This window comes from Puntigrus tetrazona, chromosome 5, assembly GCF_018831695.1.
Source record: "Puntigrus tetrazona isolate hp1 chromosome 5, ASM1883169v1, whole genome shotgun sequence".
Classification (NCBI taxonomy): Eukaryota; Metazoa; Chordata; class Actinopteri; order Cypriniformes; family Cyprinidae; genus Puntigrus; species Puntigrus tetrazona.
Genome location: NC_056703.1, coordinates 24,318,516 through 24,343,325, shown reverse-complemented (window position 1 = coordinate 24,343,325; position 24,810 = coordinate 24,318,516). Strand labels below are relative to the sequence as shown.

General features: G+C 37.1%; 1 protein-coding gene across 10 annotated transcripts in view; it reads right to left on the bottom strand.

The window, feature by feature from the left end:
- Positions 1–21,736, bottom strand: part of mast4 (microtubule associated serine/threonine kinase family member 4) — an 85,413-nt gene extending 63,677 nt beyond the window's left edge. For all 10 annotated transcript variants that reach the window (XM_043239302.1, XM_043239303.1, XM_043239304.1 and 7 more), the window contains exons 1-2: positions 21,293–21,736; positions 2,750–2,903 (exon numbers count right to left, since the gene is read on the bottom strand). In XM_043239302.1, the coding sequence (XP_043095237.1) occupies positions 2,750–2,903; positions 21,293–21,550 (412 nt within the window). In that variant the 5' untranslated portion in view covers positions 21,551–21,736. The remainder of the gene's footprint in view (positions 1–2,749; positions 2,904–21,292) is intronic.
- Positions 21,737–24,810: the final 3,074 nt, after the last annotated feature.

The following is a 24,810-nucleotide window of genomic DNA, read 5'->3' as shown; positions in this document are numbered from 1 at the left end:
ATGCATTAGATTGAATCAAATAGACAAAAAATGAGGAGAATGGAACACTTTGCAGTTTTCAGTGCAGGAGAGATGAGAGTTGATCCTTTTAACTAATAAAAGAGAGAGACTTTTAGTTCAGCTATAGCATCGTCTCCCAGACAACCTATTGCTAACCTATATTTATGTGTTTGTGGGCTCTACATGGTCGCAGAGTCAGGTCAAAAAAACAGGACGCGTAGGAGGAAAATTGCAATTCCTGCTCAATGCGAAACAGCTTCCACATAGTCATCATCTACAGAACTGAGGAAATGCCAGCTAGACACCCTGAGCACATTTCAACATTGTGCCCTATATACCTGATTCAACATGTCAGACCCCAGGAAATGGCAAGAGAAACACAGAAAAGAACAGAAGGGTCATTCTATGTCAAATCAACTACATTTCAGAAACTTTTTCCTCAAAGATAAAGATAATGAAAGCCAAAAGATTAAATTCAATAATGTATATTTACTGAATAATCAGTTTACTAAATAAACTTATTAACTTATATTAGGAGGGCATAAAAAAACATGATTTGTTTTATCTAAAGTTTGTGTGCCTGTTACTCAAAAAAGGTTTAAAGATATCTTTTTAAGGTCTTCCTAAACTGTCCTCTTTTTTTTTTTTTTTTTTTTTAGGCTTTTTATTTGTTTCCATTTCATCAATATTTGAATCTCAATATGTAAACATTTTCAGCGGTCAAAACCAAATATGATTTATTTCTTTTAAAGAGAATGTCTGAAAAATATTTAATGCATAAAATACAAATGTATATTGTTTCCCTACATCAAATTGAATAGAACATAACTAAGTGCCATAAATATTCTTTTTTTTTTTTTTCCAGTTCCTTATAAACTGCTTTTGAATCTTCATTTTCAAGAAACCATATTGTTCACTACCAGAGATTGTGGAATCTCAGTTGCTGAATATTATATATCTATTTTCAGTGGTCGGAAAACAAATGTGGGTCACACAGTATGCAGCAGTATTAAAAATAAAAATTAATATATTATATATAATATATATATTATATATAGGGCTGTCAAAGATTAATTGCAATTAATTCCATCCAAAATAAAACATTATTTACCTCTCATCATCAGAGCACAAAAGTATCATTTGAAAATCACCAAACAAACTAAAAAATTTACGTTTATATGTCAGGGTACTGGAGAGGAGAATTTGTCAGCCAGTTGAACCTCAGTTTCAGGAGGAACAATGTAGCTTTCGTCCTGGTCGTGGAACACTGGACCAAATCTATACCCTTTTCAGGGTACTGGACGGTTCCTGGGAGTTTGCCCAAACAGTCCACATGTGCTTTGTGGATTTGTAGAAGGTCCTGTGGAGGGTGCTCTGGGAATACGAGGTAAGGGGCCCATTGCTAAAGGTTGTCCGGTCCCTGTATGATCGGAGCAGGAGTTTGGTTCACATTGCCGGCAGTAAGTCGGACTTATTCCCGGTACATGCTGGCAGGGCTGCCCCTTCTCACCAGTCCTGTTCATTTTTTTTATGGACAGGATTTCTAGGCACAACTGGAGGCCAAGGGGGTCTGGTTTGGTGGCCACAGGATATCGTCTCTGCTTTTTGTGGATGATGTTGTCCTGTTGGCTGCATCTGGCCAGGACCTACAGAATGCACTGGGGCAGTTTGCAGCTGAGTGTGAAACGGCTGGGTTGAGAATCAGCACCTCTAAGTCTGAGGCCATGGTTCTCAGTCGGACCAGGGTGGCTTACCCCCTACAGGTTGGTGGGTAGCTCCTGCCTCAGGTGGAGGAATTTCAGTATCTTGGGGTCTTGTTCACGAGTGAGGAAAGGATGGAACGAGAGATTGACAGAACGGTGCAGCCTCTGCAGTAATGCGGTCTATGTACCTCGTCTGTCATGGTGAAGAAGGAGTTACCAGTCGATCTCCGGTCCTACTCTCACCTATGGTTATGAGCTTTGGGTCATGACCGAAAGGATAAGATCCCAGACACAAGCGGCCGAAATGAGTTTCCTCCGTAGGGTGGCTGGGCACTCCCTTAGAGATAGGGTGAGGAGCTCAGTCACTCGGGAGGAGCTCGGAGTAGACCTGCTGCTCCTCCACATCGAGAGAGGCCAGCTGAGGTGGCTCGGGCATCTGTTCCGGATGCCTCCCAGACGCCTCCCAATGGAGGTGTTCCAGGCATGTCCCACCGGGAGGAGGCCCCGGGGAAGACCTAGGACACGCTGGAGAGACTGTGTGTTTCGGCTGGCCTAGGAGTGCCTCAGTGTTCCCCCAGAAGAGCTAGAGGAAGTGTCAGGGGAGAAGAAAGTTTGGGAGCCCCTACTTAGACTGCTACTCCCGCGACCGGCCCTAGATAAGCGGTAGAAAATGGATGGATGGATGGACGCAAAAGACATCAGTAAATAAACCCACATATAAATAAATGGTTTAATCCAAGTTTTCTAAAGAGACAAAAGGGTTTGAAATTACTCATATGGTGTGAATAATGTCAGGCAGACAAAACAAATAGTTTAAAAATGTCAACATTTATCTGTGTTGTGTATTTTGTGTGTGCTAGTGTTTTTAATAATTGTTTAGGGGCAGTTATAAGTAAAAAAAAAAATTTGTTAAAATATTTTAATTAAAAAATATTTAATTGTACTTACATCATTGTTTTGCAATTTCTTTTCTAATCGCCTGATTTTTTATATTATTTCAAACCAATGTTAGTAAACAGAAATTTAATTAAAGGTCAGGGTATTACCTGTAAGAGCACCCCCTAGACTTCCTCTCCGGTACTGTTTGCCATCTTCACTGAGTTGTCGTTTAAATTTCAGTGCTAAACTGGAGCCATAAGAAACCTCTGGGTTGCTGGACTTGCGAAAGGGCATAGAGGGGGGGTAGAGGATGTTATCCGGCTGAAAGAAAGATGAAAACAACATGGAGTTTAATCTGGGAACCATTATAGGAAAAGATCACATTAGGACTTGCATTGCAAGGTTTACAAAAAAATATGTAACACATGGCTGCATATCCATTACTGACAATGCATTACTGTATTCATTCTAACATAATAAATTATTTCAGGTCCTTATTTTTCAGCCCCATTAAAGACAAATACCCATGCATGTCATCACATTTTGAATGAATTTTCAATCTCAGAATGAATCGTTATTAATGTTGCGTTTGATACTGTTAAATCCCCTGCGTTTTATCATCATCATAACAGTCATTTTAATTTTTTTAAAGTTATGTTATATAACCAACGATTTCCCACACTTTCAGTTCATTTAAGGTTACCCCTTCACCCCCTCCAGCACTCACTGAACAAAACAAGCCATTTTATCATACAGATAGAATCTTTCTAGACAAGGAAACAGCTTTTTCTACCTCAAATAAAAATAAACACATTAGTAGAAACGCAATTGGAGAACTTAAAAAGGCAACTGTTTATTACTAAAGCAGATAGGGTACGATTAATAACAAAAATTTTAATTGGAGATTGTGCTGTGCATTATAGCATATTCTGCAATTTAATTAAATAAATATGCACTGCATTTTGTTCAGTGCTCGCGATCTGGTACAATTCACAGTAAACACTTTTTAACACAAATTCATCTCTACATCTGCTCTGGGTTTCAGTTGCTTACACATCACAAAATATGTACAAGTTGTAAGAAACTAACCTGGAGCTTCAAAATGAATTAAATACCAACCAAATGCGACCAAAATATTATAAACCTATATGGCTGCATGTGCTTCACACACCACGAGCAATCATGTACACCTCTTCAACATAAAAAATATGCGTATGAAAACAAAAAAACATTGATTGTTCCCATAATAAATCAACATCAGTGAACAGTGATCTTGTGGTGCTCCTTCACATACCAGATATACAGCAGAGTAATTCAAACTATTTCACTAATTTGAAATGTATACAGTTTTAATGTGTATGAATTTGAAGGCTATTGTGTATAAAAATACACTTACACTGAAAGTGAAGCTCAGAATTTAAACACAGTAAACATTTGGCTTTGAAGAAAACGTTTTTTTGCTATTGTTGCCGTATGACATCAACGTCCTTTCTTTATATTGTCAAAAAGAATTGAAATGCTTGCAGAGCCGAGCAGCATGTCGCGATGCAACAATGGAAGAGTAGAGGAAGAGGTTCCTCCCCACGAATGTAAACAAATAGAGGCCCAGTGTGTTCTCTAACTGGACGGGAACTCCCTCTGCTTTGAGGAAAGTGATTCATGATACCACAGCTTTCTGTGGAGTAGAGCTGCAATGATCCACAGAGCAAAACCAAACCTATGTGAGAAAAACCAGATCTTCAGGAGAACACTGCCATGAGACCCTATGGAAAAAGACATGAGATCATCTCCGCCTGGAACTAATAACGCATGCGACACATTTCCATAGTGCGGGTGATAAATAGGTAAAGGTACTTTAAATAAAATATTGATTTTGACAACTCTGAGACAATAACTCTACACAGCTGAGGCTTTTAAAAAAAGTTTTGGCACTAGTGATTTAGAACCTATGAGAGAAGTGGAAGGCTAGCAGTACAGATTGGCTATGTCACATGTTTAATTTGGGGCAGGAAGACTGGACAAACTCTAACTTCATGACTACTCCAGCCAGATAAAAACTGTCACCAAAAGACACCTTCTGAGAATGTATAAAAATAATAAATAACATTTTTGCAAATTCACTGGTTTATACACAATGCCAGTGAAAACAAAAGTTGACCAGGAAAGTGGCATAAACTATGCATTTTGTTTTAGTTTTAAAACACTGAAGAAATGCATTTCCAACAATTATGCTTCTTATCGCATATGAACTTAACCAAAATGACTTAAAACTGCATGACCTCTGTGTTGCTAGCACAATGCTCCAGGATCTGTGTATTTGCCACTTAAGAACCGGTTTAACACGAGCTAAAACATATTCCATGGAGTTTTGCAGTCTTGAACGTGTCACATATTGAGCAGTAAGATAATCATAACTTATAGGCAACCCAACCCACACAACTCAACATTCTGACCCAAATACATTTGCCAAAATGCTCAGGAAGACAAGTCAAGGTGAGCTAAAACAGGAGGAAATGTGCTTTAAAGCCAAGTTTGTACGAAAAAGTAAGGTTTGCTACTAATATTTTATCATAACCTGACTTAACATCGTGTCATGTTTATGAAAAGCTAAACTACTCTGAATTTTGATGAAAAGCTATGAGGCATACTCATCAAAAGGCAAACACTATTTTTTTATGATTCATTAAATCAACCACCTGGAGCAATCTGGCTCTATGCCCAATGCTGACAGCAAAGCTCAGCATCTTTCCAGTTCACGCATCACCCTGCCAAAAGATAGAAACATCCAAAATGTCTGTACCTGTATACATATTAGGACAGGTTTTGAAAAAACAGCTGTATTTCAGGAAAAAAATATTAAATATGAAAAAGTGCACAGTTTATAACGTTAGGCTTTAATGTTTAACCTGGAAGTTGGTCACACACATGGTATCCGGTTTAAAATTTCTGCTCATTAAAATTTCATAAATTATTTGCAGCATGTGTCCAAAAGTTATTTTGTAGTTTGGAAAAAAATCTAAATGATAGGCATGTAAAGAAATTCAGTTTGCACAGAGATAAATTACATTGATAGGGTTTAAGCATGATACCCCTGTCAAGCACTTCCATTTTGTGCTTCTCAGCTAAAATAGGAAAAGATGAGATATAATCATGCACAGAATGCAAAAGGTTTGTGTTCAAAACAATACGATGTTTTTCCTAAAGCAAAAAAAAAAAAAGTTTGACTTGACTTGCTTTTATACTAGCTACAAAAGAAGGATAGAATAGCATAATTTTTTGACTATTTAATGTACACAACTATGAAAAGAGAAATACATTAAAACAAAATGTATTTTAGATTTCAATTCAATTCATTCAGTCCATGTATTACAAAAAGTAATATAATAATATAATAATAATAATAATAATAATAATAATAATAATAATACTTTCAGAAAAGTTTTTTACAATTTTTTCCTCTTGTCTTGGTTACAAATAAAACCAATTTAAAATGTATATAAAAACAATATAAAAGTGTATTAAAAACCACATACATTTGATATGTCATGCATACATATCCGACTACACATGAAGATCCTATTTGACATTAATCAATGTCTTGGCTTGAGTTGTTATAGATTCACTTGGTCTATAAAGTACATAATGGGTCTATTGTCTCACTTAATTGTCGCTCATATTTTGCTCCCATTATGTGTCAATGTCTTTGAGTTTAGCTAAACAGATATTTGCATCTCTCAGTCTCAAATTTCGATTTTGAAAACATTCTAATACAGAAGCGAACACTAACTTTTTATGAACACAACGTTTGACCCCAAAGTATCCATAAAAATCAACAAGAAAAAGTGAAGTAATATAAACAAAAGGAAACCTACTTCATGACTTCATAACTTAAAGCAAGCCCACACCAACAGCAAACAAAAGCTGTGTCTGCAGAACAGGAGTTCACATCGTATTACTCACTGCTGCCTGTTTTCATGAGACATTTTTAACCCAGGTCTGCTAGAGACAAAATAAGATAACATTACTTCGTGACTTACCATAAAGACAGCCCGATCTCACTGCAATTGGTACATATTTTACGAGGTGGCTAATTCAAATTCACTCTTAACCCCTCTCCTAAACCTACCCCTCACTGGGGTCTAAAACATGTTGCATGATTTTAGTCACCTTGTAAAATACGTACAAATTGGTCATGAGTTAACGTTGATAAATATGACATCATAATTCTCGCCAACGTTTCTTTACCTATCTTAACTCTCCATTTGTAATTAAAAAAAATGCTGTAAAAATACCCATCATGTATTTTGGCCGTGTAGACAGTTAAACTATGATTCACAGTTACACTAATGATAAATTTCTGTTGGACAGAGATAAACGATACGATACGATAGTTCTGATCGGATTGCAGCCAATACAAAGTTCATTTTGGGACTCTGTGAAGTCTAAAGCTTTAATACATCTCTCTCTGATCCCTCCTTTTTATAAACTTTAGAACAAGATTACCTCGGATTTACACCTTTGTTTAGCAGGATTTCATACAAACAGATATGAAAGGTTATATAATTACAGCCAAACTCAAGCAGATTAATCAGTCCTGAACTTTCTAAGAGGATTAAATGTGTGCATCAGTAAAACATCCACATAAACCATCTTTCCTTGCAGTCTGGCTGACTATGAAAGACAGTCATAAAGGAGATACGTAGAGTTCAATTCTTTGTACAGGGAAACTGCTGTGTGATTTTGGTATTGAGACGCAGGTGAAACATCTACTGTGTCTCACAAAGTCTACGGCAAGCTTCAATTCCATGCAACTAGATCTATTAAGTTGGAGGGGTGGGGGTCTATTAAAAATAAGTGTCTTTCACAAAACAGGTGTTTCTTTCAGGTAGGAACAGTTGAAATGAATTTGTGCTCATAGCACTCAGGGAAAATAATGATGCAACGGAAGTTGTTTTGTTGCAGGTGTTTCTCATTTAGAAGCAGCTGAGCATAGCATCAGGAAAGCATATACAGGAGAAATAGACTATAGAAGCAGTCATTTCGCCGTCTGAGACCATCAGCGTGGAAAATAACTGCACCGCAAATGATAAACAAATGGCAGAATTAACTTTGCATTGTACTGAGAAAACAAGAGCATTCAACTGTCAACACTCAAGTGCCTATAGCAAACAAAAGAATAATGATATCCTGAATTCTGAAAACAGTTATGTATCTGATGGCACTGATTAGCATATTTACAAGTTTGGGGAGGTAGTTTGTCATGTGAAGAGTTCTAGAGAATGACGTCCATTTCTCTTATCAGAAGGGCTTGTTGTCCCACGCATAACTGCAATCAGTTTCAGATGGAAATGTATTCCTAACTGAAGGACCTCTGCATACGCCACGCTGTGTGACCAGATTAGCAACAATATGACACCTCTCCAAGTGCCCATCTTTAAATTCAATCAGTAATGCTGGACAGGGATGTTGGTGTGTTGCCTGGAAACTAATGAGGAGATACTTGATCAAATAGATTCATCTGAAGAATTGGGTTCTTGGACGGTTTTTGATTTTGAAAGCACTTATCTTTAAAAATAAAACTAATAAATAAAACACTTTTCCTTTCTTTTCCGTTTTTCCTTAGTCTGCTTCTCCCTCAGGCAGGGTCAAAGTAAAACTGTACTCTGTTGCATTATTATATAAAAACATTTTTTATATATATACACATACATACACACACCACATTTTTTATTGTTAGTTACGCCATTTTAAAACACAGTAGGAATAATTAAGGTCAATTTCACCACTAATAGAAATCATGCACGCCTGCAGCCTGGCAAAGTGCAAGTTCCCTTTAGAGCTTAACACTTAAGCATAAAGTCATGTATAACTTTGTAAATGTATGTACATATCCACTGTACATACTCTTGTAAAATTGTCTATACATATCCTGTATAAATCATAAAACACAATAACCAGTAACAGCTGAAAAGATGCATGCTTTGCTGAAGTGAAAAGGCTCGGTCCACAACAATGTAAACACACTGTTAAATTGCGTCTCAATTTGTGCATTTATTCTACAATTTGCTGGCAATATTATTATTATTACATAATACCACATCACAACAATTCTGATAGCACAGTGTAAAGTAGATACAAACAAACAAATACATCTCAGAGAAAATACTGTTACTCTGAGTATTGTGCCAACAAACATAATTGAACGGAGGAAGTGAACCTTTACTTAATAACCAGTGAACCTTTGCAGATTGCTCCACTGGGAAATACAAGAATTTAGGGGAAAGTTACTTCCTTAAGTATGCTTGAAACAGAGCAGGAGCTCATTGGAAGCTTGACCCCTGCTCATAATTTTAGCAATTACATTGAGAATTTGACAACAGGAAGAGGGGGGGAAAGTCAAGAGTAAATGACTTACTCCAGGGAATGGGTGAAAGTTAATGTTTTGCTTAGTCCCTTATGTTTCCCTCTTTTTATTACTGTTTTATCTCTACATCTGTCCATTGATGTTTCATGATCAAATGAGCAAACAAATGCAGTCAGAGTACAAAATATGACTTGTTGGGTCAAGGTTATAAGCCATCTTGATGCCACCTATTTATTTTGCACATATGAGGGCATTTTGTTGTTTTGTTTACTAGAAATTACAGTTTCTGCACTCATTATAACACAGCCAGGCATAACTAAAACAACGGATGATGCGAGTAATTTTATATAGTGGTGACGCTCAAAGAGAACCATTAGGCCCCTTCCTAAATACACACAACAGATCTAGGTCATTTACCCTTCCTACCAACTTACAAACACCAGTGTTTGTTTACATGTTGATGTCATAGGACCTTCTGGTCATCTTTGTGTATCATATTACTTTACTTTTGCATTACATGGCCATGAAAACAGATCTGGAACTTCAATCTTGTCCAACAAGTGCTGCTAATGTCATTAAAAACACATTTTCCATTACTACAGCTTGTCTGAGCATCTGATCAGTGGTATCTCATATGTCACTGTCAGAAATTAATCAACATGAAGACCTATATCATATGTAAAAGGTCAAGCTCACATGATAGGAGAAGCTGCGCTGTTGCCTATGTGCCCAAAATAGCAGGCTAATATTTTAAACACTAGTCAAGTAAACCATGTAACCACCAGCCACAACAGCATTGAAACATGAAACATGGGGAACTGGTAAGGTCTTATTTGGTTATGCTTTATGCATACCACACATTGATTTTTTTTTTAATCATTAATAGGATCATAAAATAAAGAATCAAATTGTTCTTGATATTTACACATGCAAGTGTTACTCCGCAATTAGGGATGCAACGATGCATATAGAGCTGATTGAAAATGGATTTTATATATGTGGTGGGAGTTCAAGGATTTTGTATATGTAGTGGGAGTTCATATGAACCTCTAAAAAGATATGACTGTCTCCAGAAAAGTTAAGATGTTTTTTTCCCCCCTCTTGTATAATGCATAGTAAAGTATTGTTTATAGGCACAGTGCTGCTTTTATACACTTGTACCCAATTAAATGCCTTATTGCACACAGTTGTAATTTTTTTTTATGATTTCTGGTTTGTACCCATTTTTTCAGACTGACAGCTGAAGGTTATGGCCCGCCCATGAGGCCATTTGAGGCCACATCAAAAAACCAATCACAGTTCCATTCTGGGAACTCGAACTGCGTCCAGAGATGCTTTGGGAACAGCTTCTGTGTGACCATGCTCTGAATCTGCTGTAGAATTCGTCCAACGGAAGGGCGTGACATCAGGGCGGGTGACGTCAGCAACCAGGAAAGCATAAAGGCACGTGCGGCATAGCGGGCTTCAGATTTTTGTCATTCAGATCTTAAGGACTGTCTGTGAGTCATATTTAGTGTTGTTTGTCTTTAAAAAAAAGAAAAAAAAAAAAAAAAAAACATAAGTATGTTTACTCACACAAACTATAAGTACAGCTAAGCCCTGTGCATCCCCTTGCCCTCGCTTTACCCTGGGTGGGGATTCAGACGAGCTTTGCGTGGCTTGCCTGGGAGTGGAACACGTGGCGGCGGCTCTTGAGGGGTCCAATTGCCCTCATTGTGAGCATCTACCGCTGTGAACGCTCTGCTCCCGAAAAGCTCTTTTTGAAAGCTCTTATGGCTCAGGACTCGCGGCTGCCGAGACAGCGCGGCATGCGAGTTCGTGGGATCTTGCTATGAGGAGATGGAGAGCCCATCTTCCTCCTCTCACATCAGATAGTTACCCCGCCTCGAAAGTGAAACTTCCTCTTGTGGCGCGGGCTCGACGCTCTTTCTCTCTCTCTCTCATCCTCAGTCAATCAATTATGAGGAGCTGTTGGAGGTGGTTACTCGTGCTGTAGCTAGATTAAATATCGATTGGCCAGCCGAGAAACAAGCCAAGCCGCTGAAAAGCAATGCTTGACCGCTTTTACCCGATTTGCATACCGAGATGTGCAGATCATGGGCGAAACCATTTTCGGCCCGCGTTCATATTCCCGCCAGTGATTACTGTGGCAGAGAGAGAAAAAAAAAAAGAATGTGACGGATCTAAATGAACACTGTTACAGGGCGATGCCTAAGGTCGAACAGACACTTGCAGGCTATCTTTCCCCAGGCTTGGCGTCGTCCCTGAAGGCTCCAGCCTTGCCTACAAAGGGGTACTTGGCGGCAGGTCAAGCCGGTTCATGCATTCACACGATGACAGGCTTACCAGGCTGAATGTCCCCTGATCGGATCAGATCGATTCTCAAGAGAGAAGAGAGAAGGCCTGTTACTCACTGTAAAGCAGTTTTAACGGCTGCTGGGTCTGACATGATACCGTTCTGCCTGCTGTACATGAGACCCCTACAGTGGTGGCTCAAGACCAAGGAGTTTTCCCCGAGGGGAATCCCTTTCACATGATCAAGGTTTCCCGACGATGTTTGCGGGCATTTTGCATCTCGGAGTTGTGGAAGCTGTAGGCCCTGAGGGGGCACAACTCTTAGCTTCTGGTCTCCCAGTCGAGGTAGTAGAGACTGTTCTCCAATCCAGAGCTCCCTCAACGAGGAAGGTGTACTCCCTGAGGTGGAAACTTTTCCCCTCATGGTGCAGAGTTTGCCAGCAACACCCTGTTAACGGCCCGGTTGTTACAGTTTGAGTTTCTGCAGGCTAGATTCTGCATGTAAACACCCCCTAGTAATAAGCTTGGGTGGCGCTGAGGCTGAGACCACCCATACAATCTTGTGTTCCTACGTGGGACCTGTCACTGGTGCTTGAGTCTCTGGGCAGACCCCTTTCGATCCCATAGATGAGATTTCTGATCGTCATCTCACTACTAAGACTGCGTTCTTATTGGCGATCACTTCTCTAAAGAAGTGTGTCCTGTGTGAGCACTGGACATGTACATTCACAAGGCAGCCTTGTGGAGAAGATTGGACCAATTGCTCGTCCACCCCCTCTACCTTTGTCCATTTCTACGGCCTAGACGTCAGTATGACCCCAGGGTCTTCAGTCCTCTCGTCCTAGTCATGTATGTCGAGACATACAGAACTCTGGCGGGGTGGGCATCTTGTTCCCAAAGTGTCTCCAGATGCAATTGAAGCTCCTGGATAGGAAGGTATACAGGTTATGAATATAACCATGGTTCCTTGAGGGAACAAAAACTGTGTCTCTACCATACTTCTGGCATCCCTGCTATCGCAGGTCTCCATGACTATGAAGCTGACACTGGCTTTGCCGCACGTGCCTTTATGCTTTGCTGGTTGCTGACATCACCTGGCCTGACGTCGCACCTTCCATTGGACAGATTCTACAGCAGATTCAAAGTGTGGTCACACAGAAAGCATTCCCAAGGCATCTCTGGACGCAGTTCTCGTTCCCTCAAGGAACCATGGGTATATTCATAACCTGTATACGTTTTGTTTACACACTTTTGACTCATGGAAATGTTGCCAAAATAACATCCTTTTGGAAGTAAAACTCAACATATTTTAAAGATTCTATGTTGTGAACTTTAAATACTTCACATACTTTTGAAAATCCAGCATTTAATTGATCCTGACAAGTGCTTGTCATCACAGTACACACAATGGCTTCGTTCTTTCGTTGGTGGGTTTAGTATCACGGCATCTTTGGAACATTAAAGAACTCAAAGGTTGTTTTTTTTAAAGAACCCCTTTTATGGACTTTTTTCATGTAATGTTTAACACAGCTCTAGATGAATTAAAACATCCTGCAAATTTTTTAATCTGAAAGTGCACGGTGTATAAAGTTATTGTCTCTCAAAAGAAAGACTTGACTCTTAATTATTTAAACTAATTGATTTAAACTGTTAAAACAAACTCCAAGCTGTTTCAGGTTGACTTCAACATGAAACATTAGCATATTTGCCGCCCACTTATGGTGCGTGCAGACATGGGTTAACTTGATTTTTACATAGGTATGAATGAAAGTGAAAATTCATTCTTTGCCACTAGGTGTTGCTTTTGGAAGAGTAAAAATATCCATTTGAAACAGATGTGTTTTTTGACCTTGCATGCATGTCAACCAGTTGTTGGGAACTTCCCAAATCAAAATATTAACTTTTCATAACCCATAATAGGGGCACTTTAATATAAGATTTGTCTGGAAGAAGAAAGTCACATTCACCTATAGGATGCTTTGAGGGTGAATAAAATACGGGCTAATATTTTTTTTTGGGGTGAACTAACCCTTTACGATAGCAAACATTTAAAATTATATGTCTGTTATGTAGTATTTTTAATCCAAAAAATGCAGCCTTGATGAGCATAAAAGACTTCAAATACAAAATAAATAATTAAATATGCAATTTTATGACCTTTTTTGTATATTATGCAGAAGACTAAATATATCGACAGAATATATGGACACTAATGAAGGACCTTCAATTTAGAAAGACGCTTTTAAGAATCCAGATGGTTTAAAGCATTTACCAAAAAAGCATAATGAGGCCATGCTAACCAGTCAGACCTTGCCCCTTGATTTACACTGCAGCCATGAACTTGCCCTACCTGGACGAAATCTCATTTGCAGTCTACATGTAAACAGGCATACATAGAAAAAGTAACAGAGGGAAAAAACCTAACATTTTAGCCTTGAAACCTTGGAGATATTTGGCACAAAGCAAAAGCTACTGTTCTTAATGGTTTATAGCCTTTCAGTCTGGCAGAGTTATGTCTGAAACAACAGCCTCTTATCCTGAGAATCGGCAAAGGAATTGAAGAAGCAGCTCACACAATGTCAAGTTAATAAGACACTGTGCACTCAAATAATCCCACAAAATGCCACAGAGAAACAATTATGTGAACAGTTAATTTTTATTTCACAAATAAAATGAATGCAATTTTCTGTCCTTTAACTTACCGTATTCTAAACAAGTATGCTTGTTCCTTTTCCTCTAGAACGGGGGTCACCAAACTTGATCCTGAAGGGCTGGGCCTTGCAGAGTTGAGCCCCAACTTGTCTCAACAAACCTGCCTGGATGATTCAAGTAAACCTAGTAAGACCTTAATTAGCTGCTACAGGTGTGTTTAATTAGGGTTGGAGCTAAACTCTGCAGGACACCGACCAGCCGAGACAGAGCCTGGTTACCCCGGCTCTAGAACACAAATAAAAACTGAACAATTTCCATGCAGAGAAGTTACAACACTTCATAGCAACTAGAGGCCGTCATGGTCCAACAAGGCCAGCATATATAAATAACAGCAAAAGTAGTCCATTTGTGCTCGATTCCAAGTTCTCCAAAGTCATGTCATTATGTTATTGACAAAAAAAAACCTTCTCCAACTGCTACACCCTAAGTATTACAGTTATGTCTCCTGTAAAAACATAAATGATCATTGTTGGATTATTTAATTGCATATGGGCCATAAGTACAGTTAAAATGTAACACGATATTCATTCAATAAAAGCGGAGATAACAACAATTTAATGTGCCAAGATAGCTATAATTAGAGACATATTTTACCCTAAAGAAAAAAAAAAATACTCATACTCCCAAATGATGAAAAACTCCAGTGCAGCAGCTAACGTCATAACTGTACATCTGCCTGACCTCAATGTTTCCTCTGCTCCATTTCCATCTAAATAATGTTCCTCTGAAGGTTAAACAGCTCACATTACTGTGCTGTGCTGCTGGGGTCAGCCTCACCAGAACGTCCCAGTGTCACAGAAGTTCTCCCTGCCCTAAAAGAGGCATGCCCCCCGCTCACACTGCACCGATCCATTCCCCTGAAGGTTTACTAGTGTCAATAGCCTTGCAAAATCTCAGTAGCAAAGCCATGTTTCCTGTGTTGATAAAACCTCCCTCTGGACATAAACAGATGTGTAGTTTTTAGAAGCACGCTCGAGTATACGTGCATTTCTTATATGTGGAGGAAAAGGAAATTGCTCTTCATCATTATTTGGACATGTTCATTCATGAAGGAACTCCCAAAATGCCAGAGAAGTATGCCAGATGACAGTGAGTCTGCTAGCAAACATCAAACCACACCATGCATGTGTTACAATTTAACTTTTAAAAGAACATCCTGGGTTCAGTACAAGACAAAAGCTCAATCTACAACATTTGTGGCATAATGATTTCTATAACATGTCCAACCAAAAAATCCACATTAAATAAATAATAATAATAAAAATTAAATAAAATATAGGTTGCATTAAGAAAATTACAATGGACGTAAATGAGTCCAGTCCATGAATACTGAACATCAAGTCTAACACAAATATTTTCTGTGTAAAGTGAATTCAAGTAATCTAAAATATAAAAAAAAAAAAATTTAATACTACATAGAATTTAAATCCAATTGCTTTAATAAAATGACATGAGTTATTTGTATTTATTTTAAGAAAATAGGGGCCAGATTGAAATTATTTTGTGGCAGTCAATAATTCACAAATGTTATTTTACTGTATAAACGTTTAACTTGCGCTAAACCTAGAATATTCCTTTAAAAAAAGGCACAAAAATAAAAAATGTCTTAAAAAAAAAAAAAAAAAAAAACGCTGTTTGTGAAATCAGAAACTGTTTGGAATTCAGTAATGTCATATAAAGATGGACAGTGTGTGAACTGGAACACAGTACTGTACTCAAGTTGGCAGCAAGGCCAATCTGGATCACTCCCATTATAAATCAACAGTGATAAATCAATTGTGGTAAAACTAGATCAAACTTGCAGTGAAGACAGCTTTGTAGTTATAATGGGGATATACAATAGGATCATGTTTTCTAAGTGTTTGATCTGTCTGCAGTTTATCTGTCTAAAATCAAAATGAGACTACTGCATCCCAAAATCATACGTTTTTAGAGCATATTTGAAATATGCATCCTTATATATAAAAATATATGCAATTAAAAATTATGAAAAAACAAGGGTTTAAAAAAATAAATACGGCCATTGGTTTAACACCTTAACTGACACTGGGGAAAAAAAAAAGAAAAAGTAATTCCAAATTCCGAATACAAAATCAAGAAAAGTGAATATTGTTACATTGTAGACGCAATGTATTCAGCAAATAACAACTGTTCCAAACAAAGCCCCACCGACAAAACTGTTCCAAGCAACACAACCTTTTTTTATTATCAAGTCCATATTTTCGAACTAATTAAGAGTGCCAATGATTTAGTGACCCATTTCAGTTACTTGCTGCTTTTCTGAATAAATCAGCCATTTGAAAATATTGGTCTGATGAATGCCTGAATGACTCACTCATTAAGACAGTGACTTGGCACTAACTATCAGTGGGTTTAGTTTCATATTTACAATATAAATTCATAAAAAAAAAAAAAAAAAGAATTAATGCCCATTTAAAATGCATTAATCTCATTAAATTTATTTTTTATTATGCAATTCTAATTGCAGGTGCTCATTTTCGATTCTCCAGGTCTGTCAATGCAGTGTATAGTTACCTTCAATATACATAAATGCCATCGTTTAATAAATCAGCACATTAATTAGATAATGTTTTAAAATGCGTCGCCTTGGAATTATATGGTTCTATCTGCATTCCGAGCAGTTTTGAGATATTGGGCTTCAAAGCTTTAGCATTCCTTAGACTTTTGCAGATAGAAAAATATGTGAATTTTATCCCAGACTTTGTGAATAATGGATGTTTATGAGTTTCTGTTACTTATAAATGTTCACTGCTCATTTATGGTGTTGACGGTGCTTAAAGATAGTTAAGCAACCAGCACACGCTTCCCTATAAAAACGGATTTATTTGCAGAGCCTTTCACTTTCCCTGGATCCTCAGGCTTAGCGTGTGTCTTTGATAATGAAGTATTGTAAACAGAATCCATCTCAAATGGCCATCAGCTCAATTTTGTGAATACAGATACAATTTATGAAGAACAGACACCATAGTTCACGTCGGACACGTTGCAGAATGGTTGGTTGTCACCTCAGCCAAGTTTCCACACAGGTGTTAACAGTAAGCCAGAACCTTATAATAGCAGCAACTAAACCACACGGTCACCTATACTGCCATTATATCATCTGCTGCTTCAAATTCAACACCATTTAGTATTCTAATCATGTTTTGTTCTTGTAAGGTTACATTTTACCTATGCTACAACACAAATGCCAATAACATTAACACATTAATCAAAAGTATAGGTAGATATGTTTCTCTATTCTTACCCTACACCCATCAGATGATGTCCACACTGGGGCGGTGAAATTCCTCGTCACTGCCATTAAAAGGTTTTCCAAAGCTATATCGGACTCATCAACAGTAGACTAAGAGAAACCAATAAATCAACAACAAACAGACAGGCATGCTGGGTATGAGATGACACCACCCTCAATGGACACAGGAGAAACCCTAAACAGATTAACGGCAAATCCTCTTAGCAAGCAAGCCATTCATTCTACCAACATTCTACATCCTCTTTACAGGTTTGAGAAAACCCTGTTCAAATAAATGGATGATTATTTATAACTCCGGAAATGGAGTTTCACATGTTGAGTCCTGCTGAGAGCTCCACAACAGATCATTCTGATTGAGAAAAACACATTACTTTGAAAACAATTCACCCTCATGAGATCGCCCTCATGATTCACTGCCAAAAATATGATCGGAAGAGATTAAAAAAAAAAAAAAGGTATGAAATTGAGACTGAGAGATTATGACAATAATCAGGGAGACATTAACATAGCTGTAATAATGTAAGATCATCTTGAGGATTAATGCCTTAGTACAGAACAGAATATATGGATATTTAGTGGCATTCAAAAGTGTGGGTTCAGTAAGATGTTTTATTGTTGCTTATGCTCATCAATGCTGTATTTAATTGAACAAAACCAAAAAAATGTAATAAAACAAATAAATAAAAGTAATAATCAAGAAACTTCCAATATCGTTTTTACTATTTAATGTACAATCTATTTTTTTGACACCGCACTGAATTTTTTAAATCAGCCATTACTTCAGTCTTTATTGCCACACGATCCTTCAGTGTTGAAGCAGTTGTGCTGCTTAATATCTTACGGTTTCTGTGACGAAAGTTAAAAAGAACAGCATTTATTCACAACAGGGATGCACGATATATTGCATGCAATAGTCATGTGCATCTCGTCAGTAAACCGGGTTCTTTGATTAGCAATAAATGTCCATCGACTTTTTCAGATGGAGCAGCATTTAATACACAGTATTAGGATAGTGCGATAGTGAACATGATATTGCTTAGATTGTCAGTGAACTATGTCTGTGTGTGTTAAATGCTAAATATTGTGCAGCACTAATTTATCTACATCTATCTAGAGAGAGAGAGAGAGAGAGAGAGAGAGAGAGAGAGAGAGAGAGAGAGAGAGAGAGATTTTTTATATTTATAAAAAAATGTATATATATTTTTATTCAGCAAGGATATATTGAACGGTAAAAAGGGATAAGTAAAATGTATATTGTAAAAAAAAAAAAAAAAAAAAAAAAAAAAAAAATATAGATAGAGACTTAGATAGATAGATAGATAGATAGACAGATATAAAAAATTATATACATTATATACATTTTACTTATCCCTTTTTACCGTTCAATACATCCTTGCTGAATAAAATTTTTTAATTTAATTTAATTTTGAAAGAAAGAAATAAAGAAAGAGAAAGTAACAACTCTTTCCAACACTGATAATAATCACTAATGGGAAGCTGGATTAAAGCTGGATAATGATGCTGAAAATTCATTGTTGCATCACAGGAATAAATTACTTTAAAAAAAAAAAAGTTTTCTGCAAAAAAAAAAAAAAAAATATATATATATATATATATATATATATATATATATAGCTTTGTTGAGCATAAGAAACTTTTTTAAAAACTAAAATCGTACCCATCCCAAACTTTTGAATTGTAACATTTTTATTTGTTTCTGTCAACACATGGATGTTAGCAAGCAGTCGGAAGTTTTGCTTTGTGCAATCCAAGTTCAAATCCCAGGCTGTGGTCCTCTGTGATGCAGACCTAGGACATTCTCTGAGCTAATAAAGACAACGCCTGTCTGGACAAAGCCTGGGTGATGTACTATGCCTCAACAACTTGCTGCTCATTCAGAAACTGATTATTTAAAGGTTACTGCACCGTTAGCAGCACTGAAGGGAACTGGTTGAGTCAATGCTGCTGTGTCAGGCCGCTTGACATGCCCAAACAACTGAACATGAACAGAACCTGTACAGAAAAATTTGCACATTAATACCTTAAATGAGAACGTTTTTACCATCCAAAGCCAGCTGGCTAAAACCAAAAATCTACCAGCGAGAGCACAAACACAGACCCAGAAAGCTGCCTGTTCTTGTACAGTCTCTCACGCAACAACTCGAAGCATCAAAGACACGTTCAGGACAGTGGCGCAGTGGCGCTTTGCATTGACATCTTTGGCTTTTCTGGGGCAGTATTCATGAGGGAAGGGTGAAAAGAGAAAGAGGCTATTTAAGAGAACTAAATCAGGGTTGATGAGTGAAAGCGGTCAAGTTTGGGATGAAATACTGCACAAGAAATCACAGAGAAGGCAAAAGAAAATTGAGGATCCAAACATTTTGGTCTGTTCTACATAATGCTCAGATTTTAATCACAGTTTTTATAGTTGTTCAAACTATTTAGTTTGTTTTGTTAATAACTGGAATAACTACTTTGATAGTTCACATGAAGGATGTATAAATATGCAGTAGCTGGAATCCCTTCACGTGAACAGCCCGCACTGTCTTCAGAAGTCTGTCTTCTGCGTGGTAATACAATTGTGCAAAAGAGCAGCTCTATCTCAGCGAGCTTCAGAGGACTTGTTTCTCTGGCTTGACCTGGCTGTAAGTAAACAGGTGATGACATGGCTTTGAGAGCGACAAGCATCTCAGGTATCTGATTGGTGTGGCAAAGCCATCTAATCCTCAGGCAAGCCAATTAGAAGTCACTCCCAGTGAAAAGGGTCTGACATATTAGCTATGCTGGACAAACCAGTCAGGAAGAGTGTGACAATGACTAACCTACTTTTCAAGTTAGACTAGGCAAATAAAGGTCACAGAATGCCTCCTTGGTTTTAAGAACCTATTGTATGAAACGATCAAAATCATCTTTTGTTTTTAGACCACGTGCAAACCAAACACAACATATACAGCCGGATGAAACTGAAACCAGATGAAAACGCATGCGAGAAAGTTCAAAGTACCTCTTTCTGCAATCACTGAGATACAATACAGCTAAGATACAGAGTACAACATATGCCTTAATGACCTTAAAGTTTACGATGAACCTAAGGAATTATTTGTGAAAGGTCATTTGAGAAGACACAGACAGAGAGACAGACGCTATTTTGATAAAAGATTATGAAAACACAAATGCACCAGTGGATCATTCACAATAAGACCCGGTGCATGCTTTCATCAACAAACACAATAAAGTCACAATAAATTAAGTAAAAAAAATGAACTAAATAATTACTAAATATTTGTTGTTATTGTGCCAATTATAATAAGCAATGTATCCAAATATTTGCTAATAAAATGGCAAGTTCATTGCCATTATTATATATATATATATATATATATATATATATATATATATATATATATATATATATATATATATATATATAAATAATGTATGTATTTATTTATTTATTTTTTATAAACCAAAAGGTTAATATTAGTGGTCTTTTGATAAAGGGACTTTTTAATTATGAAAAATAATGCATCATTAAATGTCTGTTTGTATTGGATATTGCAATACGACATCCAAACGTGTTTATTCGCGTATTTATGTATTTATTTAGACATGCATGAATAACAACTACGTTAAAAACGTGAAACATGTAGAAGAGGAAAAGTGAAAGACGAGACCGATCATTATTTGTAAGCGAATACTCTACAGTCTTACAGTAGCAATTTAGTATGCGTGTTATGATGATATTACAATCAACTACTGTATAGTCGGAAACTGTATAGAGAGAAATTCATATCATCATTCATTCACAAATAAACAAACACTTAGTTTAGGTTATTTTTGCTAAACACCAATATCAATGAGAACAGGGAAAAGTACCCCCCTCCAGCATCTCCCAAACATCGTCTAAAACTAACGAGGTCAATCTTTTTCATACAGGTAACAACAAGAGCGTTTCAGCTCAAACAAACACACCTGCAGTGACGCGCTTACAGTTCATTATTTAAAAAACACACACAAACTTGATGTGATTCGGTGTTTAGCGCTGTCACAGTTCATGTACTTTACCATTTCGTCCTCGTCCCCTTCATTTTCTCCCTCTTCTCGGTGATCCCCATTCCTCGCTTTTATCTCGTCGCTACATTCATCGGAATCATTTTCCTTCACTTTTTCGTCAAGACCTACAAAATCTGAGGAGTGCCGTTTGAATCCCTCAAAGTGTGAGCGGGCTTCATCCGGCTCGGTTCGCGTCTCTCCCTCTGACAGCGTGTCCGAGCCGGAATCTTCTCCGCCGCCTTCAACTGTTCCTGACTGCTCACTCTCCATTGCCCTAAAACATCACGTTAACTGCCTTAAAATAATGACATGCTGAAGGACGCCTCGTCTGATCTCCTGCCTAGCGCCCGAGAGAACCGCCTTCGCTGTGCCGCTGTAATTTTAACTATCATTAGTTTTCAAAACATGACAAACATCCATTGAAAGTGAAGTTTGTAGCGCGTCCTGCTTCACGCATTGCTGCAGTGTCTTTAACTAAAGTCTGCGTTCATTGGCCAAGCAAACTCCGCCCATCAGCCAATGAGAAACGAGCGCGCTGGTCAAGGCCTTTTAAATCAATGGCGCACTACTGACCCTTGCGCCCACAAAAACATATTTGTCTAATGAAGAACACTGATAGGTGTAGAGTAGCCATTAACAGCAGGGATAAAAAGGGACCATGTTTCCCAAGAAACACTAATTATGTGTATCATTTTACACGTAGGCCAGCGATTTGGCTTTGTTGTGTACAATTGTTTTGTTCAGGCTGCTTCGGTGTTATGTTTCCGATTCATATGTGCCCTAAAAAGACTTCAGACAGGCCTTGAAATCAGGGAATAATATAAATCATAAAAATAATATAAAACCCAAGCGGCATTTATTTTAAAGAAGCATCTTAAACACACTTTTTCTCAGACAGAGTTTCTAAAGGGGTGTAAATCAGAAAACACTTTATTCTGAGATACAGAATTTGGGTTTTTCATTAGCTGTCAGTTATAATCATCACACTGAAAGGAAATAAACATTCGAAATATATCAGTCCATAACGAATGAATATAATATACAAGTTTCACTTTTTGAATGGAATTAGTGAAATAAATCAACTTTTTGATGATATTCTAATTAAATGACCAGCACCTGTAGATATATAGTGAATGGAAAATTGACTTAAAATTATGACAAGCTCTATTAACACTCAACCAAAATGACTGATTAAATGGCAAGTCATATGGCACACTTTTGTTTTAGAAGGAAAAAAGAATCAAAAGAATGAATTCAGTGTGATTAAGAAAGCCTGATTTTTTTTAGATCTTACATGGTCAAACCATATACAATGTTGTGGTCACTGTGCTTATAAACAGAACCTTGTGCTCTTCATTCTTGTTATTAGTCCCTAAAAATTCACATCAAGAGATTATAACCCAAACCATCAGATAAAATGTATTTATGATCCCCGGACTGTTGATTTCAAGTGTATTGTCCAGTGTTCGTCACAACTAATGAGGGAGAGTTCCTGGAAATAGTTCCTGGGAGGCTTCATATGTAGCTGTGTAGTGTGACATTTACATTACACAGGTAAAATAGTTGGTTGGCTAGCACATTTACTGAACACTAGATGGCGTTCATCTACAATAGTCTGATTTTATGACTGTAAAAGTTTGTGATATCCCCAATAATATAATCTATAGTCCAGCTGTTGATAAAAGCAGATTGTTGTTTATTGGAGTTAAGGTTAGGGGCTAAAGGTTATATATATATATATATATATATATATATATATATATATATATATATATATATATATATATATATATATATATATATATATATATATATTCTTATTAACGATAATAATAAGCAACTGAAATATCACACAGGCTAATTACTCAGTCTTTTTGCAGAGATGCACACCCTTTCTCTGAATCATCTTCACTTACTGCGGAGTCCATCTGTGACAAATTCAGTAAACTGAAGTGATGTGGAAAAGCCCACCCATGTCTACATAGGGGCTCACACAGCTGAAAATACATATAATAGCAATAGCTGTTTGAATGCATTTTAGCACATGGCTGCAAAATTCATACTAAATACTTTCTGAATGCATCCTATGTGTTTTTTCCCCTACTCTCACTATCACCTCACTATCCTTGTATGATTCTAAGAAGATGTTGATTCAGCTTCAACCTTTACCACAATTTCAAACAGAGCAAAACAGCCCACACACGCTTATCTAAATCAAGGATCAAGACCGTCATCTTCCATCCACCAGGGGATCAAAGCAATGTGTGGTAAAAGTTTTGATAATCTTAAGGTGGGGGATTTTAAAACTGTGCTGTACACTACATATGTTTGTATGTCAAACTGACTAACACATTTGGCTTTAATCATGCAAAGAAAAAATATGCAACAAAAACTATATATATATATATATATATATATATATATATATATATATATATATATATATATATATATATATATATAGTAGTTGTTGTTTTTTTTCAATCTTGCTCGTGCTAATTTCTCAGAATGAGACATGCTATATGTTAACAAAATGAAAGCATGTTAATTTTATCAAAGCCACTGATCATGGTGTGGTTGCCGTTGTTCGCAGTGTCACAAAAACATCTTCCATGTGCTGTTAGCAGAAAGCTAGGTAAAAACTCTGCTCTTCCATACACACAAACAACATTGCAGGTTGGTGGATGACGATACCCAATGAATCTTATTGAATTTGTAAAACAATGCATTATGTGAAGGTCTAGGTTTTGCCTTCATGCCTTTTCTTCGGTGATGAATGAAATGTAGGTGCTGTGACGGACAACAAGCTTTTTGTGTTACACTGCAATGTGTTTCCTAAGTTGGGCCTCCTAACGTTGAAGTCTCTGAAGTGTGAACATGCCTCTTCCTGTGTGTGTGTGTGTGTGTGTGTGTTTGCATGTAGGAGACAGAGAGATATTTATCATCTCACAGTTTATACCACAGGTTCTCTAGTACAGTATAATATATTATTTAGATAAATCAGTTTAAGATGATTTTGAGCTGTTTTATGCACCGGACTTACGGCATTCTCATTTATAAGCATAAAATGTCTTCGTTCACCTCGAATGTGCAGTTTATTAATAACTTCAGCACAGTCTCGGAGAGAGAGAATGAATTGATTTAGAAATTAGAGCGCGTTCATCCAGCTGAGAATATGTTTCCTTGAAAGCTCAACAGAAGCAAAGAATCAAACTGTCATAACAGTTCGTTTTTTGGTTTCTGAAATCTGTCATGTGAAACATTTACTCATTTCTCAAAAGTTTCAAGGGACTTAGAGTAATCTAGTGTTTGTTCCCTTAAAAAGGCAAGTTCCCTCCGCACATTTTGTACTTGTTATGCTTCGCTTATCTGTGAATGTAGTAAACAAAAACTGAATTTTGCCAAATATCACGAAGATAGCTGTCATCATACAGACTGCTCACATTGTATATAAAATTATTTGGCAGTAATTATAACTTACTTGCGAATTATAAAGCCCTTAATAAAAACATTTGTAAACATGTTAATAG